Source organism: Dipodomys merriami, unplaced genomic scaffold, assembly GCF_024711535.1.
Source record: "Dipodomys merriami isolate MVZ:Mamm:240054 unplaced genomic scaffold, mDipMer1.0.p SCAF_3, whole genome shotgun sequence".
Lineage (NCBI taxonomy): Eukaryota > Metazoa > Chordata > Mammalia > Rodentia > Heteromyidae > Dipodomys > Dipodomys merriami.
The window spans coordinates 105,430,818-105,448,317 of NW_027204492.1; the positions used below are offsets into that span (position 1 = coordinate 105,430,818).

General features: G+C 37.0%; 1 protein-coding gene across 4 annotated transcripts in view; it reads right to left on the reverse strand.

Moving 5' to 3' along the window:
• The window catches only part of Pola1 (DNA polymerase alpha 1, catalytic subunit), a 308,468-nt gene that overhangs the window by 78,801 nt on the left and 212,167 nt on the right, over window positions 1-17,500 (reverse strand). The window contains exon 36 of one of the 4 annotated variants that reach the window (XM_070040690.1): window positions 13,461-13,827. The exons of the other annotated variants lie outside the window; for them this stretch is intronic. Coding sequence (XP_069896791.1) covers window positions 13,804-13,827 — 24 coding nt within the window. The 3' untranslated portion in view covers window positions 13,461-13,803. Of the gene's footprint in view, window positions 1-13,460; window positions 13,828-17,500 lie in introns of those variants that run through there. 4 annotated transcript variants of the gene reach the window in all.

The following is a 17,500-nucleotide window of genomic DNA, read 5'->3' on the forward strand; positions in this document are numbered from 1 at the left end:
TTCTTGAGAATCTTTCGAAGCAGATGCTTGCTTGTTTAAGCAAGCTATTTCAAGATAAGGCTAGCATATACTGTTACATAAAATACAGGGCTGTGTTAAGCTTGATTTGTATTTTGGGGGAGGTGGGCAGTATGGGGTTTGAACTCAAGACCTTGTGCTGGTGAGGCAAACACTCTACCACATGAACCCACCTCTGACCTCCACTTTCTTGTGGGTAATTTTTTACTGAACTGTACACACACAAACTGTACAAATTGTAGGTGTAAAACTCAATGAACAAAATAAATACATCTCTGCGGGAACACCCAGAGAAGCAGAGCAGTGCCAGAGTAGGCCCCACCCCCTTATTTCCTTTCCAGTGATTCCAGTCTTCTCCGAGGTAACAATAGATTTATTTGCCTTAAAAAAATAGCCGGATGCTGGTGGCTCACACCTGTAATCCTTGCCACTGAGGAAAATGAGATCTGAGGATCATGGTTCAAAGCTAGCCTTGGCGGGAAAGCCCACAAGACTCTTATCTCCAATTAACCACCGGAAAACCAAAGTGCAGCTGTGGATAATTGTGGTAGAGCACTAGTCTTGAGCAAAAGAGCTCAGGGACAGAACCTAGGCCCTGAGTCCAAGCTCTACAACTGACATCAATAACAAAAAAAGCTTTCAGTCATTCTATGGATAACAGACATTTAGGAGACTTAGTGCTGCAGTGAATAGTCTAGTGGCACTCTTTAAATCAGGTGTGGACACACTCCTGTTGATTGTAACCCCCAGGAGTAGGGCAAGTACATGTTCAGCTATAGTAGGTACTGCCAAACTTGTCTAAAATGGTTGTAGTATTGACTTTCAACCAACTTTCTTTTGGGCTGGTCTAATGAGACAGGCCTTTACTTTAGTGTTCCAAGACTTTACATAGGAATGTAAGCAGCCTCTTTCTGTTCCCAAATTCTCTTTCTCCAAAGCAAAAGAAAATGACTAAAGCACCACTTTAAGTCCCACAAAAGCATAACTTGCTTCTGAATGAAACTCCTTGAAGTATGAGGAGTTGGGCTCATGATCCTTGAGATGGTCACAGCAAAACCTCAAGTTATCTTCCTTGCATAACCTAAATCATGAAAGGTCTGCCTCCCCTCACATCACCAACTTGTTTATTCTCACACAAGTCCAACACATTTGGGTTAAGTCTTAACACTATCAAGTCAGGAAGAAGAGTTGGCTGAAAAGCCTGAAATGTAGCCTCAGAGTATTTTGACAATGAACCAGCATCGTTCTCCTAAGAGCACAGATAATTCAGCATTGACTAAAACTTTTGTGTGTGTGTGTCTGAATCCTGGGGCATGAACTCAGGGCCTAGGCGCTGTCCCTGAGCTGCTTTTTGCTTAAGGTTAGTGCTCTACCACTTGAGCCACAGTGCTACTTCTAGTGGGAGCAGTTTTGAGTGGAGATAAGTTTCATAGACTTGCCTGCCTGGGCAGGCTTCAAACTGTAATCCTCAGATCTCAGCCTTCCAAATACTACCCTCTCACTACTTTTATGGTTTATAGTGGGCTTTATTAATGCTATTTTCATATCTAGATATAATGTACTTCTAATACAGCTATCCCATATCAGTCCTTTCCTTCTCTACTATCCTTCCTACTCTACCTTTCCCAAATAGTCCTATATTTACATTCATATTATGTGAGTGGGCACACACAGCATACCCTTAGTATTCAGAAGTATATAGTTCCAAGGTCTCCTTGAGACTTAGGACTTCTCTGCACCAACTGAGCTGAGTAATAGCCATGTAGGATTTACTTACTTTTACCACACCTGGCCAAAACTTCATGTAAAATCTAGAAACAAGGCCATGCCTATAATCCCAGCTATTCAGAAGGTTGGGATATGAGGATCAAGGTTCAAAGCTAGCCTGGGTAGGAAAGTTTGTCAGTCTTAATTACAATAACCAATCAGAAAACTAGAAGTGGGGCTGTGGCTCAAAGTGGTAGAACATTAGCCTTGCGCAAAAGAAAATGAGGATAGTGCCTTGGCCAAGTTCAAGCCCCATAACTGACAAAAAATTTAAAAAAATCTCAAAATAAGATGGGATTATCATATATGTATTTTTAGGTCTAGATTCTGCCTATGAAAGAAAAATGTGATTTGTCTTTCTGAACCTGCTTACTTAAGAGTTCATCCATTTTCCTGAAATGACCTAAATGAAATCCTCTTTATGATTAAATGATAGTGAATCATGTATACATACTTCATCTTCTTTATCTTGAATGCCCAGTCTTATTTCATTGCGAATCACTACTGTGAATACTGATTCAACAAACATGGGCATGTACATGTATCTCTATGGTCTGCTGACTTACATTCCTTCGGATATATGCCCAGGTGTGGGATACCAGGATCATAACACCAAATCGAATGACATCCAATATATGATACATGACAGATGTAATACTCTTCCCAATCAGATTATAAGCTTTGGGAAGGTTGGTATTCGTACTTGGTTACAGAATCAAACATAATACCATGCCTACTGCAGATGCTCTAGAAAGCCTTGTCTTGGAATATGCTTAAAGTCTTGAACAAAAATACCCCCGTTTTGATGACTGCATTAAAAACTGCTATTCCTCTGATGGTTCACTAAAGGTATTTTTAGAATCCTAGTCCCTCTCAATTACTCTAAACCTTTAGGTCTTAAATAAATTATGAGTCACACAAAAGCACAATGCCTATGTGCATCTGATCATACAAAGGGATTCCAGGAAATGGAAAAAAAAAAAGAGGATTTTTTTCTTTTTAGCTGTTGCTATTTTCTTTCTTTTTGTTTATATGTCTTTGGGAGTGTAAGGGGAGGCACAGAAATGGAGAGACAAAGGGTGAAAAAATACAGCACTGGTGGTTACTAGAGACTATGTAGAAAATGAACTACACAACTTGTGTATGGGGATGGGAGGGAAACTGGGAGAGAGCAAGGGAAGGGGTGAGATTGTCCAAAAAGAAATGGACTCTTTATCTGACTTACATAATTGCAGCCCCTCAGTGCATCATCATTATAATAACAATTAAAAAATAATCAGTCTTGATTATGAAAAGGTTTAGATAAGCTTTCTTATTTTTCTGACTACTCAATTAAATTATTTAGTTGTCTACTCATCTTATTTACACTAACTATTAACTTTGCTATTTTGCAAATATGGAATAACAGAGGGTGAAAAAAAATACTGGTTTGCCAACTCCACTGTACTTCTTTGCAAAGGAAATTATTTCCATAGGCTACAGAAATAACTTATTTGGATTACTTCAATTAGTTCTAATACAAAACATTGCCACCACTTCATTAATCAGCCGCTTGTGAGGGTTACTTTTCCAAGAAGTCTTTTTTGGTAATTTGATTAGAAAGAATGGTGGTGCACATTATCATCTGTTCAGTATGTCCATCAAGTAGACAATTTACAGCAAGTTCTTGATAACGATGGTCTTTTAAAAAACACACAGTAATTTCTTCATTTCAGAATCCCATTTTTTTTTTGTAAGGATGAAATTTAGTTTTTTTTTCAAATTCTTTGGCAATACACGTTGCTGAATAAGCATTAGGAAATATTTCAATACTTCATTTCACTCTTTTCCTCTCCCCACAGACAACCCCCCCAGAATGATGCAGCAATTAAAACCTAATTATTATCTTCATTTTAAACAAAACCTAAAGTGAATACCAATTAATAACAACATACTAATGAGCATCTGCTGTGATGAAATTGAATATGAATGTGTTGCAAATTTCGGGTAATTTATTTTTTTTAGGGGAAGTGCCACTGGTCGCATTCTGCTGCTACAAGATTATATAGAATGTACACCATTTTCTATCAAGTCATTCTGCACATGGCAATTTCCATTTGAGCAGACAGGGCTGGCTTTACTACTGCAAATGCTGAAATATCCAAATATGGCCAGAGGGTCTTCACTGGGTCTGGGGACAGTTGTAGGACTTTTCCTTGAATTTACTGCCCCCACTTAAAAGGTTTTCTTTTGGAAAGTCCTATTTCTAGGTTGGCCCTCATGTTAAAAAGAAAAAATTGGCCGGGCGCTGGTGGCTCACGCCTGTAATCCTAGCTACTCAGGAGGCTGAGATCTGAGAATCGCGGTTCAAAGCCAGCCTGGGCAGGAGAGACCGTGAGACTCCTATCTCCAAAAAACCACCAGAAAACCGGAAGTGGCGCTGTAGCTCAAGTGGTAGAGCGCTCGCCTTGAGCTGAAGAGCTGAGGGACAGCGCCCAGGCCCAGAGTTCAAGCCCCACAACCGACCAAAAAAAAAAAAAATTGTTTCCTAGCTTACATAAGGATTTATCAATACTACAAAGAAAATTTTCTGAGTATTTTAGAGGAGATAAGAGTCTCATGAACTTTCCTACCCTGGTTGGCTTTGAACCATGATCCTCAGATCTCAGCCTCCTTAGTACCTAGGATTACAGGTGTGAGCCACCAGCACCTGGCCTATATGCCAACTTTCAAGACATTTAAGACTTCAACATATCAACTGAGGTTCCACTGAAGGACTTGAAAAAAATGTTATAGAGGTAACATGTTATAAAAAGTATTGATCATTTATTGTTTTTCTCATGCAAGTTCTACATGAAATCTTATTGGGGAAAAAAGTTTCCTGGAATAGGTAATTTCTAGGATTTCTGTCTAGGTAAAAACTAGATAGAAAACTTCAAACTTTATTTTGCTTTCTTAGCTGTAAAAGTAGCCCCCTATTTCCTTGATAAATTTGACCAAATATATGTATTTATTAAAATGTCTCTAGTTTTTCTTATCTCACCTACACACACACACACACACACACACACACACACACACACACACACACACACACACACACACACACACACACACACACACACACACACACACACACACACACACACACACACACGGCAAAATGACACCTGGTTATGAATGGCTAGTTTTTTTAAAAAATAATAACTGGTCTCTAATGGTTTATAATGAGGACATAACAACAGTTACTAAAAGTAATACACATGGCTATTTGTAAATAAATTGAACTAACATTTATGATGAAAATGTAACCATTTAATCTGACCTAGAGGTTAAGGTGAACTCTTGGTTAGGTGACGTCTCAGAATGACTTTTGCCCCTGATGGTGAAATAGGAGAAGGTTGTTATTCTGACCCACAAAACACGATGTTAGTCCAAGTCAGCTGTACTCATCAGACAGACAATTGTTCATTCATCCAACTGAGAACCTACTATATGCCAGGTATTCTTCTACAAGCTAGATCTCCATTGGAAAACAGGAGGGAAACATTGTGAGATCCTATAAGCTTAGAGTTTGGTGTAGGTACATCTTCTGCAACCTGGTTAAACGTGGGTATTTCTATTTATCCACCACTCTCTTGACTTATATGTACATATGTGTGTGCATATATGTATGAATACATATGTATCATATATATGTATGTATATCTATACACACACATATATGTTGTTGTTTGTTGTTCTAAGATATGGTTTCACCATACATCCCAACCTGGCTTGAAACCTGAGATACTTCTATCTGTGCCTCTGGAAGTATGGGATTTATAGGCTTGTGCCCTCATACGTTTGTAAACAAACACACACACACACATACACACACACACACCAGAATTATGTGTCTTTTAGTTCCGATACTACACTGAGGTCTCTGATGACCATATTCATTTTCAATTACTACTAATAGTTTCATCATTATGCCCATTCCATGACTAAATAAGTAATTGGTAACTGGTTATAATAAACCAAAATTTCATGTCCCCTGCTTTTACATAGTATGTGATGCTTTTTAAGGCATTATGTCTTTACAAGAGCTCTGTAAGATCAGAAGCAACTGGAATTATTTCCTTTTCTTACAGCATTCATCAAGTTATATTCAACTGCTCATGATCCCAGATCTGGCCAGTGAATGGAGGTACTTCTAGTCAGTTTGAAAACCTCTCAAAGAAAACGAGTAGAGTCAAAATGAGAATAACTGTTCATAGAATCAAGTAGGTTGCAGATTTTTATGGTCAAACATCTCACTTCATGTTATAAAATAGCGGTCTTGGATTATATGAGAAAAAATAGTCTATATATGCATGCTATTTAAAAATCAATATATTTCTCAAATGACATATGTGTAGAATTATAGACTAAAAGTCATCAATACTTTCTAGTTTTCAGATTAATCTCAATACACTCGTTCTCAGTTGATCTTCAATATATGAACTGTATTCTAATCATCCTGATGTTATAATCCAAAAGCTAAGTTTCCAAGAGGTTACTGAGTTTTGCCTTAGGCTACGCAGGTAGTAAGAGGCACAGCCAAAAATGGATGCCTCTTGATCTTTTTATTATGCCACTTTTCATTCACCCACTTGCAACTATGTTGTTCTGTGTTAACCTGGCTTTTGGTAGCTATATTTCAACAGGAAACACTTGCTTTGTTTGCCAGAGGTGGTCCAGTCATATGCATCTGGTACCTCCCTCACTCAGTTAAGGATATGGTGGTGCCATATTCAGTGCACAGGCCATCACAGGACAACACAGCACAGTTGAAGTAGAGGGCCACAGAAGAGGGCAAAGATCTGGGGAGCCAGAGGTAGAGGCTGCAACGGCAGTCTGACTAAGCCAAATAGAGAAATGTTCCAATGTGTACCATTGCTACACTGGGGACCCTATCTCTGTCAGTTTAATTTTATGATTTCTGTTCAACTTTATTCGAAAAAAAAAAAATCTTAGGTGTGGAAAGATGGTAAAACAGTTCTGAGAATAAAGTTTATGCTTACCACTAACTCTTTTTTTTTTTTTTGGGGGGGGGGGGTCCGGTCGTGTGGCCTGAACTCTGGGCCTGGGCGCTGTCCCTCAGCTCTTCAACTCAAGGCTAGCGCGAGCCACAGCGCTACTTCCGGCTTTTTTCTTTTTGCTTATGTGGAGCTGAGGAATCAAACCCAGGGCCTCAGGCATGCAAGGCAAGCACTCTACCACTGAGCCACCTTCCCAGCCCCACCACTAAGTCTTTTAAGTACATACCCTAGAAAGTTTTCATCGGGATTTAGACTATAACTATCAGAACGTCAAGTAGTGTTCATCAGTTTTGAAAACGAGAACGTTGAGCCCTTTCATTACAAAGAACTACCACTTCAAGGCATACTTAGGGGGGCTGAGTAAGATGATATGTAGGAAACACCTAGTATAGTACCTAGCATACAAGTGATAAATAATTGTTAGTGAGTATTGTTACTATTTGCTATGAACACTTGTTCTGATCAGTTTCCTGAAATGTAAACAAGCACATGCAAGAATCTGATATAATTTTATGCCTGTATCTTTAAAATTGGTACAATGGAATAGAAGACAGTGGGTATAAATACATTTAATTTTTATGCTTTCAGCATTCTATTTCATTAGTTAAGATTTAGCTCCTTCTAGCCAGCTCAGCAAATGAAATCAATCTGTATGTTCTACATCTAAACATGGCTGCTAGGATATTTGGTCATGGACTAGCAACATAGGAAGAGAGAAGAGGAACTTCTTGTACTAAGGAGGAGATCATTTAGTGGAGTTCAGTATTTTGGCTTTCTAGAGGTAATTCAGGTAGCTATTAACATAATTAAGTTATAAAATCATGGCAGATATCTCAGAATTACTGTACAGAAATAGGTTGGACTTTTCAGATGTCAGCAAACTAATTTCAAAGAATAATTTAAAGACAGTAAAAAAAATGGGAGGATTTCAATATTCATACGTGCATAATTCAGTAATTTCTTCTCTAAATCCATTCAGTATGCAAAACCAAGAGCTGATAAAAATGACTTGGCGACTTTTCTTCACCTTTTCTTTTTAGAGTGTACTAGAAATTACAGTATTAGATACTTGTTTAAGTAGAAAGTAGGTTTGCTCTTTCCTGATGAAATCTTACCTGAGTTGTCTTCTATATTCAGCAGGGAACAGAACCAAACTCTACAGAAACATTTAAAAACAAGTTGGCTAAAACACATTCCTTGGAATAAAATAGCCATAAATATATTCTCTTTCAGTTACCTTCATGTAAAAAGAAGGAAACACTCATTGTCTTAAGCTTTGCAGAGTTAAGAAATGATATTTGGAAAAATCAGGAAAACAACAACTCTTCCCGGGTTATGCAGCTGCCCACATGAGGTCTTATAGCACGGGATGCTCTTTCATATAACGTATCCCATCAACGCTTCGTCACCATTAAACAAAAATGTGTTCTCAAGTTTCTGAGATAGATAGGCTTAATTCCACCCTCAACAGATGTAGATTCATTTCACAGCTAATTTTTCCTTTTTTTTTTTTTTTTGCCAGTCCTGGGGCTTGAACTCAGGGCCTGGGCACTGTCCCTGAGCCTCTCTGTGCTCAAGGCTAGCACTCTATGAGTTAAGCCACAGCACCACTTCCGGCCTTTTCTGTTTATGTGGTACTGAGGAATCGAACCCAGGGCTTCATGCATACTACGCAAGCATTCTACCACTAAGCCACATTCCCAGCTCCACAGCTAATTTTTCTATCTGGCCTACCATGCATTATCTGAGGTTTGAATGAAGTTCAAAGACCAACAGCTAATGCCTCCTTAGTGCCCATGACTATGGGATACTGCTTCTTACTTGATTTGCCAGGTTGCATTGCCATGAGAAAGCTGGTTTCTTTGACATTTTTCTTGCCTACTTCTGTGATCCTGATGATTATAACAGAAGAGCCTCAGTTTGAGCTCCAGCAAGTCTGTTTCAAATTAATTTTTACCACCTACCTTCCTTACTTGAAGGCCTTACACATTAGTCACTACTACCTTGTGGCAGACAATCCATGTTCTAACTTTCATCTTCCCTCGCTTAGGTCACCTCACTTCTCAGTAGTTTTTCTTCTGATAAAGTAGGAAAAAAAGAACAACAACCAAATACATACTCTGTCCAAACCACACTGCTGTTATATAAGTAGTTGTTCAATAAACACTTCCAATATTGGATAAAATGTAGAATCAATCAGTTGCTGTTGGTAAGTTTAAAAAAATTAGAGGGGGCTGGCATGTAGCTCAGCAGTAGTACATGTACTTAGCATGCACAAGACCCTGGGTTCATTCCTAACACTTAAGAGGAAAACTAAGTTGGAAAGTGGAGACAACAGATTAAAAATTAAGGCTCTCATCTCTGAATGTCATTTATCCAGGAAAGTAGCTCTTAAACATCCTTTTTTTAAAGATGAATTTTCATAGAGTATTAAAAAAAAGACAGGTAAAAAGACAAAATGCTCCAGGGACGTCTTTGAACAAGGTCTGATGCCTTTTCCATAAATGTAGCTTTGAACACTTTATTTTCTTGGAGACACAGTTTGTCTCTGCAGCCCTAGCTGGCCTTGAACTCACAATCTTCCTGCTTCCAAATTCCAAATTTAAATCATAGGAGTATTCTACCACGCCCATTTTCAAATACTTTTTAATGCTAGTAAAAAGAATAACCTGATATGTATCAAGAATATCAGGATTAGAGCTCTATGTTCTCCAAATAATGCCACTTAATATTGTGAAGACAAGAGAAAGGCAAATGGAGAAATTAGCCGTTGAATATTAGGATTTGAATTTGTTGGGGGCTAATATGAAATGGTGTATAATCACAACCACTGTAACAAAATAGAAAAGAAAGCATCTTTATTGGAATACCGTTTGCCTTTAGGACTAACAGAGTTAGGCAGGGCCTTGGAGGCAGTCTGAGCCTTCAGTCATCTGCAGTCCTGTAGGAGGTCCCACCCACTAATGACTCCACTGTAATCTATTTCACCTTGCTCAGATACACTGTTTAACATTTGTGAATGTAAAATAACCTCAACCAGTAATTTTAAACCAGGAGAACAAAAGGAACTTGATTGAAACTAATTTACATTTTCAATTATTATTACAAAAATTTAGAAACCGTGATCTTTTTTTTTTTTTAAGTCTGTTTGTTTTTAAATGATTACACTTCACCAATAGGAAGAAATGCTTAAAAGGGGGTTCCAGAGCTCTGGCTACCATGTGGTAAAAGAAAAGCAAGTCAGAATGGAGATTCTCTCGTTTCTAGGATGCTATCTATGCTCTCCTCAATCTGTAAAAGTAACCGTAGGGAAATGAATCCTATATTGCATATACAACTGTAGAGGTTCCTGAACACCATGGCTGTCAAAAGCCACACCACATAGATTGAATTTTTCTGTCCTAAGTACTGCCCTGTTTTCAAGTCTTTAATCTTATTTGTGTGCTTAGAACTTCTGTGAGTGCCCAGAAACTGCTGCCCAAATCTATACCATCCAGTTGGATTGGTATAAGCTTTGGCAGGAACTTCATTTCCTTAAAAAGATACTTTTTAATAGCTGGAACTTCCTCTGTTGTGGATTTAGGGACAAAAAGCTTAGCAGGGCACCCAATGACATATGTATTTAGGTGTGCCTTGTTTAATGTGGGGCTTTAACAATTGTGATGATCTTGATGCTGGATATTTAATCCATCCAACTAATTTGTATAAAAGGAATATATTTGCTTCATGTCTCCATATAGACCCATGTATTAGAGATTTACCTGAAAGCAGAGTTTCAGCTTTTTCTCAATGGCCACAAAAGTTCAATTAAACAAGTCTCACATTAAAATTATTGCCCCATAGGATTTACTGGAAAGAGGTATAGTTCTAAGATTCTTAACACATGTAATACCCACCAAAACCAGCCTACAAAACAGTCCTCTTCCTGAACTTTCTCTTGATGCCTCTGTAGTTATACCATTCTGTAAATCATGGAAGCCAGTGCCCAGTTCCCTATCATTATAGTTCTACATTTTCAAGAACCACAGCATTAACTTGGCATTCATGCAAGTTATTGGATATATTGTTAATTCTTTTATATTGCTGAGCAACACTACAGTAAGAAAGTATTAGGTTGCTTATTCATTCAGTCACTGAAGAATATTTGACCTGAATATTATGAATTCAGGTGCTGCAAAAACTCATGTGTAGGCTTTCATATGAACCTGTTTGTATTTCTCTTGGGGCAGATGGTTAGTGTATATTACTTTTCATAAGCGACTGCTTCTTCTTACCAGGTAGCAGTATTGTTTGATATTCTCATAATTAAAATGTGAGAATTCTATATCCTCAATAGCATTTGATATAGTCTGTACTTTACATTTGCCTCATTCTGATAGATCTGGGGAGGTATCTTGTCATGGTTTTAATTTGCATCCATCGATGCTAATAATGTTAAACATCTTTTCATAAGGTTGTTATCCTCTATATCTTATAATGAAATATCTGTTCAATTATTTTTTAACCTGGATTGTGATGGTTGAATTATAAGGAGCTAAGGTTTTTAATCTTGATAAAATTCAGGTCATCAATTTTCTTTTATAGATCATAGTTTTAGTCTCATGTCTAAGAGCTATTTGTCTAACCATAGGTCATGAAGATTTTTTTAAATATATCACTTCTTAAAGTTTTAATCTTACATTTAGGCCTATATAAGATATACACTTTAGGTAAAGGGACATTTAAAAATTTTATATAGATGTCAATTTATTTTCCAAAATCACTTACTGTATATTTGTAAAAAATAAAAAGCCATACTTGATCATGTCTATTCTTTCTTTTCTCTTCCATTGGTCTAGGTGCTTGTCATTTTGCCAATACTCTGTGTTGATTACTAACCTTTTTTTTTGCAGACTGGGATTTGAACTCAGGGAGGGCTTCACACTTGCTAGGCAGGTTCTCTACCACCTGAGCCATGCACTCAGCCCCACTGTAGCTTTATATTGAATCTTAAAATTGTGTAGGGTTACTTGCAACTTTATACTCTTCTTTTTGCTTGTCTTTGCTACTAGAAATCCACTTATTTAGCATATATACTAAAACAGTGAGTCATCTTGGATGAGCTTCATAGATTGTGGTCTGAAGAATCAAGATATGTAGTATTCCCTTAGTATCATTTTAGTCTGAGATTGAACCATTCTGGGTATTGTTAGTTTGTATCTTCACTTTATTTGCATGTAAGTCTTGCTAGAAGTTTATCAACTTCAGTGACTTTTTAAAGTAGCCAGATTTGGGTTACATTGATTTTCATTGCTTTCAATTTCATTGATTAAGCCTTGTATTTTTCTATCTTCTTCCTTCTGTTTGCTTTCTTCTTCTATCTGAAAGGTGGACACTCAGATAACTGACTGGAGACCATTCTATTTTTCTAATATAAACATTTAATGCTATCAACTTTTTTCTAAGCAAATGCTTTAACTGCATAATCTTGCTTGGCTGTTTTTTTTTTTTAAACTTGCTCTCTTAATTCACCTGGCTTGTAACAGCATAGTTATTTAGTATTTACATGAAAAATTAACTGACTTATTTTATCAAGTGGTTGAATACATACTGATGCTTGTTATTTGAGCATTTTAATGGTTTTATGTGTCCATGGTAAACAAAAAACAGCATGAGCGTGAAAATCTTCGTAACTGGCCTACTTTGTACTACAAGTATGAATCATAGTATCTGTTATATTTCTCAGTTCTTGGTATACTGTATCTGTCAGTTCAAAATATCTTCCAAGTGGCGCTGTGGCTCAAGTGGTAGAGCACTAGCCTTAAGCTGAAGAGCTGAGGGACAGCACCCAGGCCCAGAGTTCAAGCCCCATGACTGACCAAAAAAAAAAAAAAATTACCCAAAATATCTTCCATTTTTCTTTAAGACATCTCTAATCCGTGAATTATTTACAAATGTGCTCCTTCATTTCCAAGAAGTTGAAGATTTTGTTAACTTTTTTCCATTGATTCTAATTTTATTCCAGTTTAAAGAATATAATTTGTATATCTTCTTCCAAATTAATTAAAACATGTCTTCTGACCCAGAATATGATCTATGTACATTGTTGAATATTTCACATGTGCTTGAAAAGTTGTATGAGTGAAGTATTCTATAAATATCAGTTAGACTCAGTTGTCCTTCTATATCCTTGCTGATTCTGTGCTCAGTATTACTTTCAATTAGCAAGAGAAAAGTGCTAGAATTGTGGATTATCTGTATCTTCTTTTACTTCTGCCAGGTTTTGCTCCAGGTATCCCAAAGCTCTATTGTTAGGTACATACACACTTTAAGATAGCTCACGCTTCTTGGTCAATTAGTTCTTTTACCAGTGATAATATCCCTTTCTATACCAAGTCATTTATTTGCTTTTTTAAAATGAGTGTTTCCATGGTATATTTTTTTCTATTTTTGAGTCTTGTTATGTAGCCCAGGTTGGCCTGAAACTCATGATCTTTGTGCTTCAGCCTCACTAGTACTGGGATTACAATGACCACATCTGGCTGGTATTTTCTTCCTTTAACCCACATATATATCATATTTGAAGTCAGATGCTTTTTTTCTTTATTTTATAATTTTTATTAGCAAAAATTAATCATACAGAGGCCTCATTGTAATACATACATGCATAGAATAATCAAATTTACAGTCTATATTATTCTTTGCTTAACCCCCTTAAAGTGCATTTTTTAAAGGCAGCTTATATACTTCCATCATTAAAAAAATCCATTCTGAAAATGTTTCTTAATTGATTTACAAACATTTACATCATTTACATTTTGTGGTCATTGATACATTTGGACTGATATACCATTTTATGATTTGTTTTGTTTGTTTCTTCTATTTTTCTTTCTTCTTTCTTGCCTTCGTTTGGATTATGTAGTTTTTTGATATCAATACACTCATTTGGGGCTGGAAGTATGGCTGAAGTAGCAGAGTGCTTGTCTAGCAAGTACTAGGCCGAGTTCAAACCCAAATACTGCCAAAAAAAGAAAGAAAGAACACAATGTATTCATTTGGCTCTTCTTTATACCTCCCATTTCTTTGCTGAGACATTCTACTTTTTTCCATTAGTTTCAAAAGTTTTCACCATTAATTGTTCAAACACTTGAATAATAGCTACGGTGCATCATATAATTCTAACAGTGGTGTTAGCATTGACATTTTTGATGTGTTGATTGAGAGTTTCTGCTTCTTTTAATATTGAATAATTTGGATCATATCCTGGACATTGTGAATAATATGAGAAGATGGGTCTTGTTTCAATCTTATGAAGAATGTTGGTAATTTCTTTTCTTTTTCTTTTGTGCTGCTAGGGATTGAACACAGGACCTCACATGTGCTAAGCACATACTTAGCCACTGAGCTATACCCCGGTTTGATATTTTCATTTTAGCAGGCAACTGACCTCATTAGAATTAGTCTATGAGTTCCAAACAGCCACCAGTGTCAGTTCAGTCATCAAAACATTTGCAGTAAGAATGGGGTACAGACTATGAGTTCAGTATACAGAAGGCCCTGGACTCAATCCTGGGTATAACTGAAGTACTATTTCAATGTTTCACATACATGCAGTAGTTAGTAGTCAACCTAGGTCCTGAGTGGTGATCTTTATTTCAATTCTCACATCTTTGATTTGCCAGTTAGAAGTACACCTTTTCTCTTCATAAGCCCAGGAGTTCATAAACAACTTTTAGGGGGTTACTTTCCATGAGGTCTTCTATGTGATCTTCTAGATACTTTAAAATTTCTCATAGCTAGCTCTTGTTTTTAGTCCTCTGGTCAGAAAGCTGGGTCTTTATTCACTCAATTCTGCCACATACTTCTGTGAGTGTGCTCCAATTAGGACCAGTGGATAGGAGGGGGACACACCCCGGAGCTTTGGCTCTTACTTGTAGCTTTGTTTCCACTATAAAACCACTTGGGAACTGAGACAGTAGAAGATGAAGAAAAAAAATGTTAAAACCATGGGAGACATTGTCCCTGGATGTTAGGAATTCCCTTTGCTACGACTTGATTTGGAACTCTGTGGCCTGATGGTCAAACTTGATTTTAAGTTGTGTTTCATTCATGGAGGAAATGGAAAACACATTGCTGGCTTGATAGTACTTAAAATCTGGTCTTCGTTTTTAATTTTTCTGCTATTACTCACTTGTCAGAGTCTTCATATTACTACTTTATGTATATTTTGTGTAGGTTTTTGTAGTTGTTTTTCATTGGAAAGTTAGGGGAAAATAATCTTTCTTCATCACCTAGAACTGAAATGCTACAATCCATGTTTACAGCTTTATTTAAGACCTGGATCAAAACTGATTACCTACTGCTAAGGATGTGGCTCAAGTGTGCTTTCTGGCCCTAAACCCAGTACCACGAAACAAAAACAAAGAGCCTTACCATACTAACTTTATTTTATGCAATAATTCTGTAAAATATGGCAACTTATAAGAACTTTCAGTCTGCTTGAAATATCCATGCTTAGTCTGAGATTGAAGCAAAGCCTATGGCTTCAAAAGCATTACTGTCCCTATATCCCAGGCCAACATCCTGGAAGTAGAAAATACTTAATACATTTAATTTTCTAGTTAATGAGAAGCCAATCAATATTTCTAAAAATAAAAGTGCCTTGGTATATGATGATGATGAGAGAACAATAACACAGGAAAAACAGGGTACTAGTTAATGATCAAGACAAAACAATGTTTTGCTATAGTATTTGTTTTGAAAAGGAGAATTTATTCCAATGCCTTCGATATGTCAGGGAAAATTTAAACATAATGCAAGGTTCAAGCTTATGTATAATTTTTACCTGTAAAAAATATTAGATACATGTAGGAAACTGCACCTAGCTGAGCCAAGACACATAGGATACATTGAACAAACACTTGTACACCTCAAATACCAAACAGTGATCTCAGTTCACTGTGTGTATTACAAACTATACTCACCCACATTTGGTGTTTGTTACAACTTTCCTTCCTATTTCAGATAACCTTCCAACATCTACTTCACCATTACTCACTGCTGTAAAACCCTTCTGATGTTTATTTTAACAAGGAAATTTCAGATCTTTTCTTCAGGGAAAAGTACCAAATTGACTATAGTATTTCTGAGTTTCTTACTTATTTAAGATGTTCGGAAACTACAGGTTTTTTTTTTTTTTTTTTTTTTTTTTTTTGTATCATTGATAAAGTTCTTTCTGTGTTTTTCCTTACCCTTGTATTTTCATTGCTTGGTGATTTTTATTTTTATGTTTTGGTGCCAGCACTGGGGCTTGAACTCTGGGCCTGAGCACTGTCCCTGAGCTTTTTTGCTCATGGCTAGTGCTCTACCACTTGAGCCACAGATCCACTTCTCGCTTTTTAGGGATTAAATGGAGGTAAGAATTTCATGGACTTTCCTTCCTGAGCTGGCTTCTGAGATCTTCAGATCTCAGCCTCCTGAGTTCTTACATGCACAAGCTGGTGCCCAGCCTGGTTGTTGATTTCTTTAAGAACACTTGTTACATTACAAGGGAACTGAATGCAAATGAGGAAAGACTGAAAGACAAGGCACAGAGAAAAACAAGGAACAGAATATGGGACATACTGCTAATACTCAGATTATTCTTTTATCTATGAGTACCCTAAAAGAAGGGCATAGCCTGGTACCACTCAACTAGGGTCTGACATCTCATCAAACCACACATTCTTTTGTTCTAAATATTCAATTTCAATCTTCTGTTTCAGAGGAGAATTAACACAAAGCTAGTTTTCCTAACATTGGGACTATGTACTAAAAACCGACATAGGAAGAGAGTAGAAGGTACTGAATCCTCCAGATTCTAAGCAAAAGATCTTTGGGCCTCATCTTCACACATTTCTATTTTTATTAACTACACCATATCATAGCTTATATCTCACTTTTTGTATGCAATTTTATCTTATCATCCCTAACTACTTAGGCACATGTTTACATTAAAAATTAGCACAGCAGTTGTTAATTACTTCCTACCACCCCTTTAAAACACATCTGGAGATGGATGAACACACTCAAGACAATGATTCATTCCAGCTGTGAGTCCCATGACTCTCAAAGAACTTCTATGTGTGTGCAGCTAGTGGGGTGTGTAAGGGAAGGTGTTGACTGGACCGTGAGCTGGAAGTCAAGCAAAACTTACCCCCCTAAAAAAGACTGTTAAGAGCAAGGACATTACTATATCATGTAGGGCTTGAAGACAAGATTTTACATGCAAACAGCCAGCCACTAAGTTCAATTCAGAATCATTAGACCGCAGGAAGGAACTTTTTCTCCTTTCTTTCCATATAAAAACATGGGGGAGGGGACAGAGATTATCTGAGTAGCTAAAACTAACAGAAGGCATCCAAAAATTCAACAATTTCTCACAATTTCCCTGCTTGGACCAAGAGCTCATCAACATCTCCCATCTTCCCTAGAACATAAATCAAATTCTTTACAATGACTTCTATGGTCTGAAAGTATCCTCCGTTCCATCTTTCTCATCTTGCGTCCTATGACTTTCCCTTCCATTCACTCATCTCATGCTACACTGGCTGAATGGCCATTCCTTAGATGTGTCACATATTCTCCTATCAGACCCTTCAAACCCATAGTTCTAGACCCCTTATACATGCTCTCCCTCCACATACCTATTA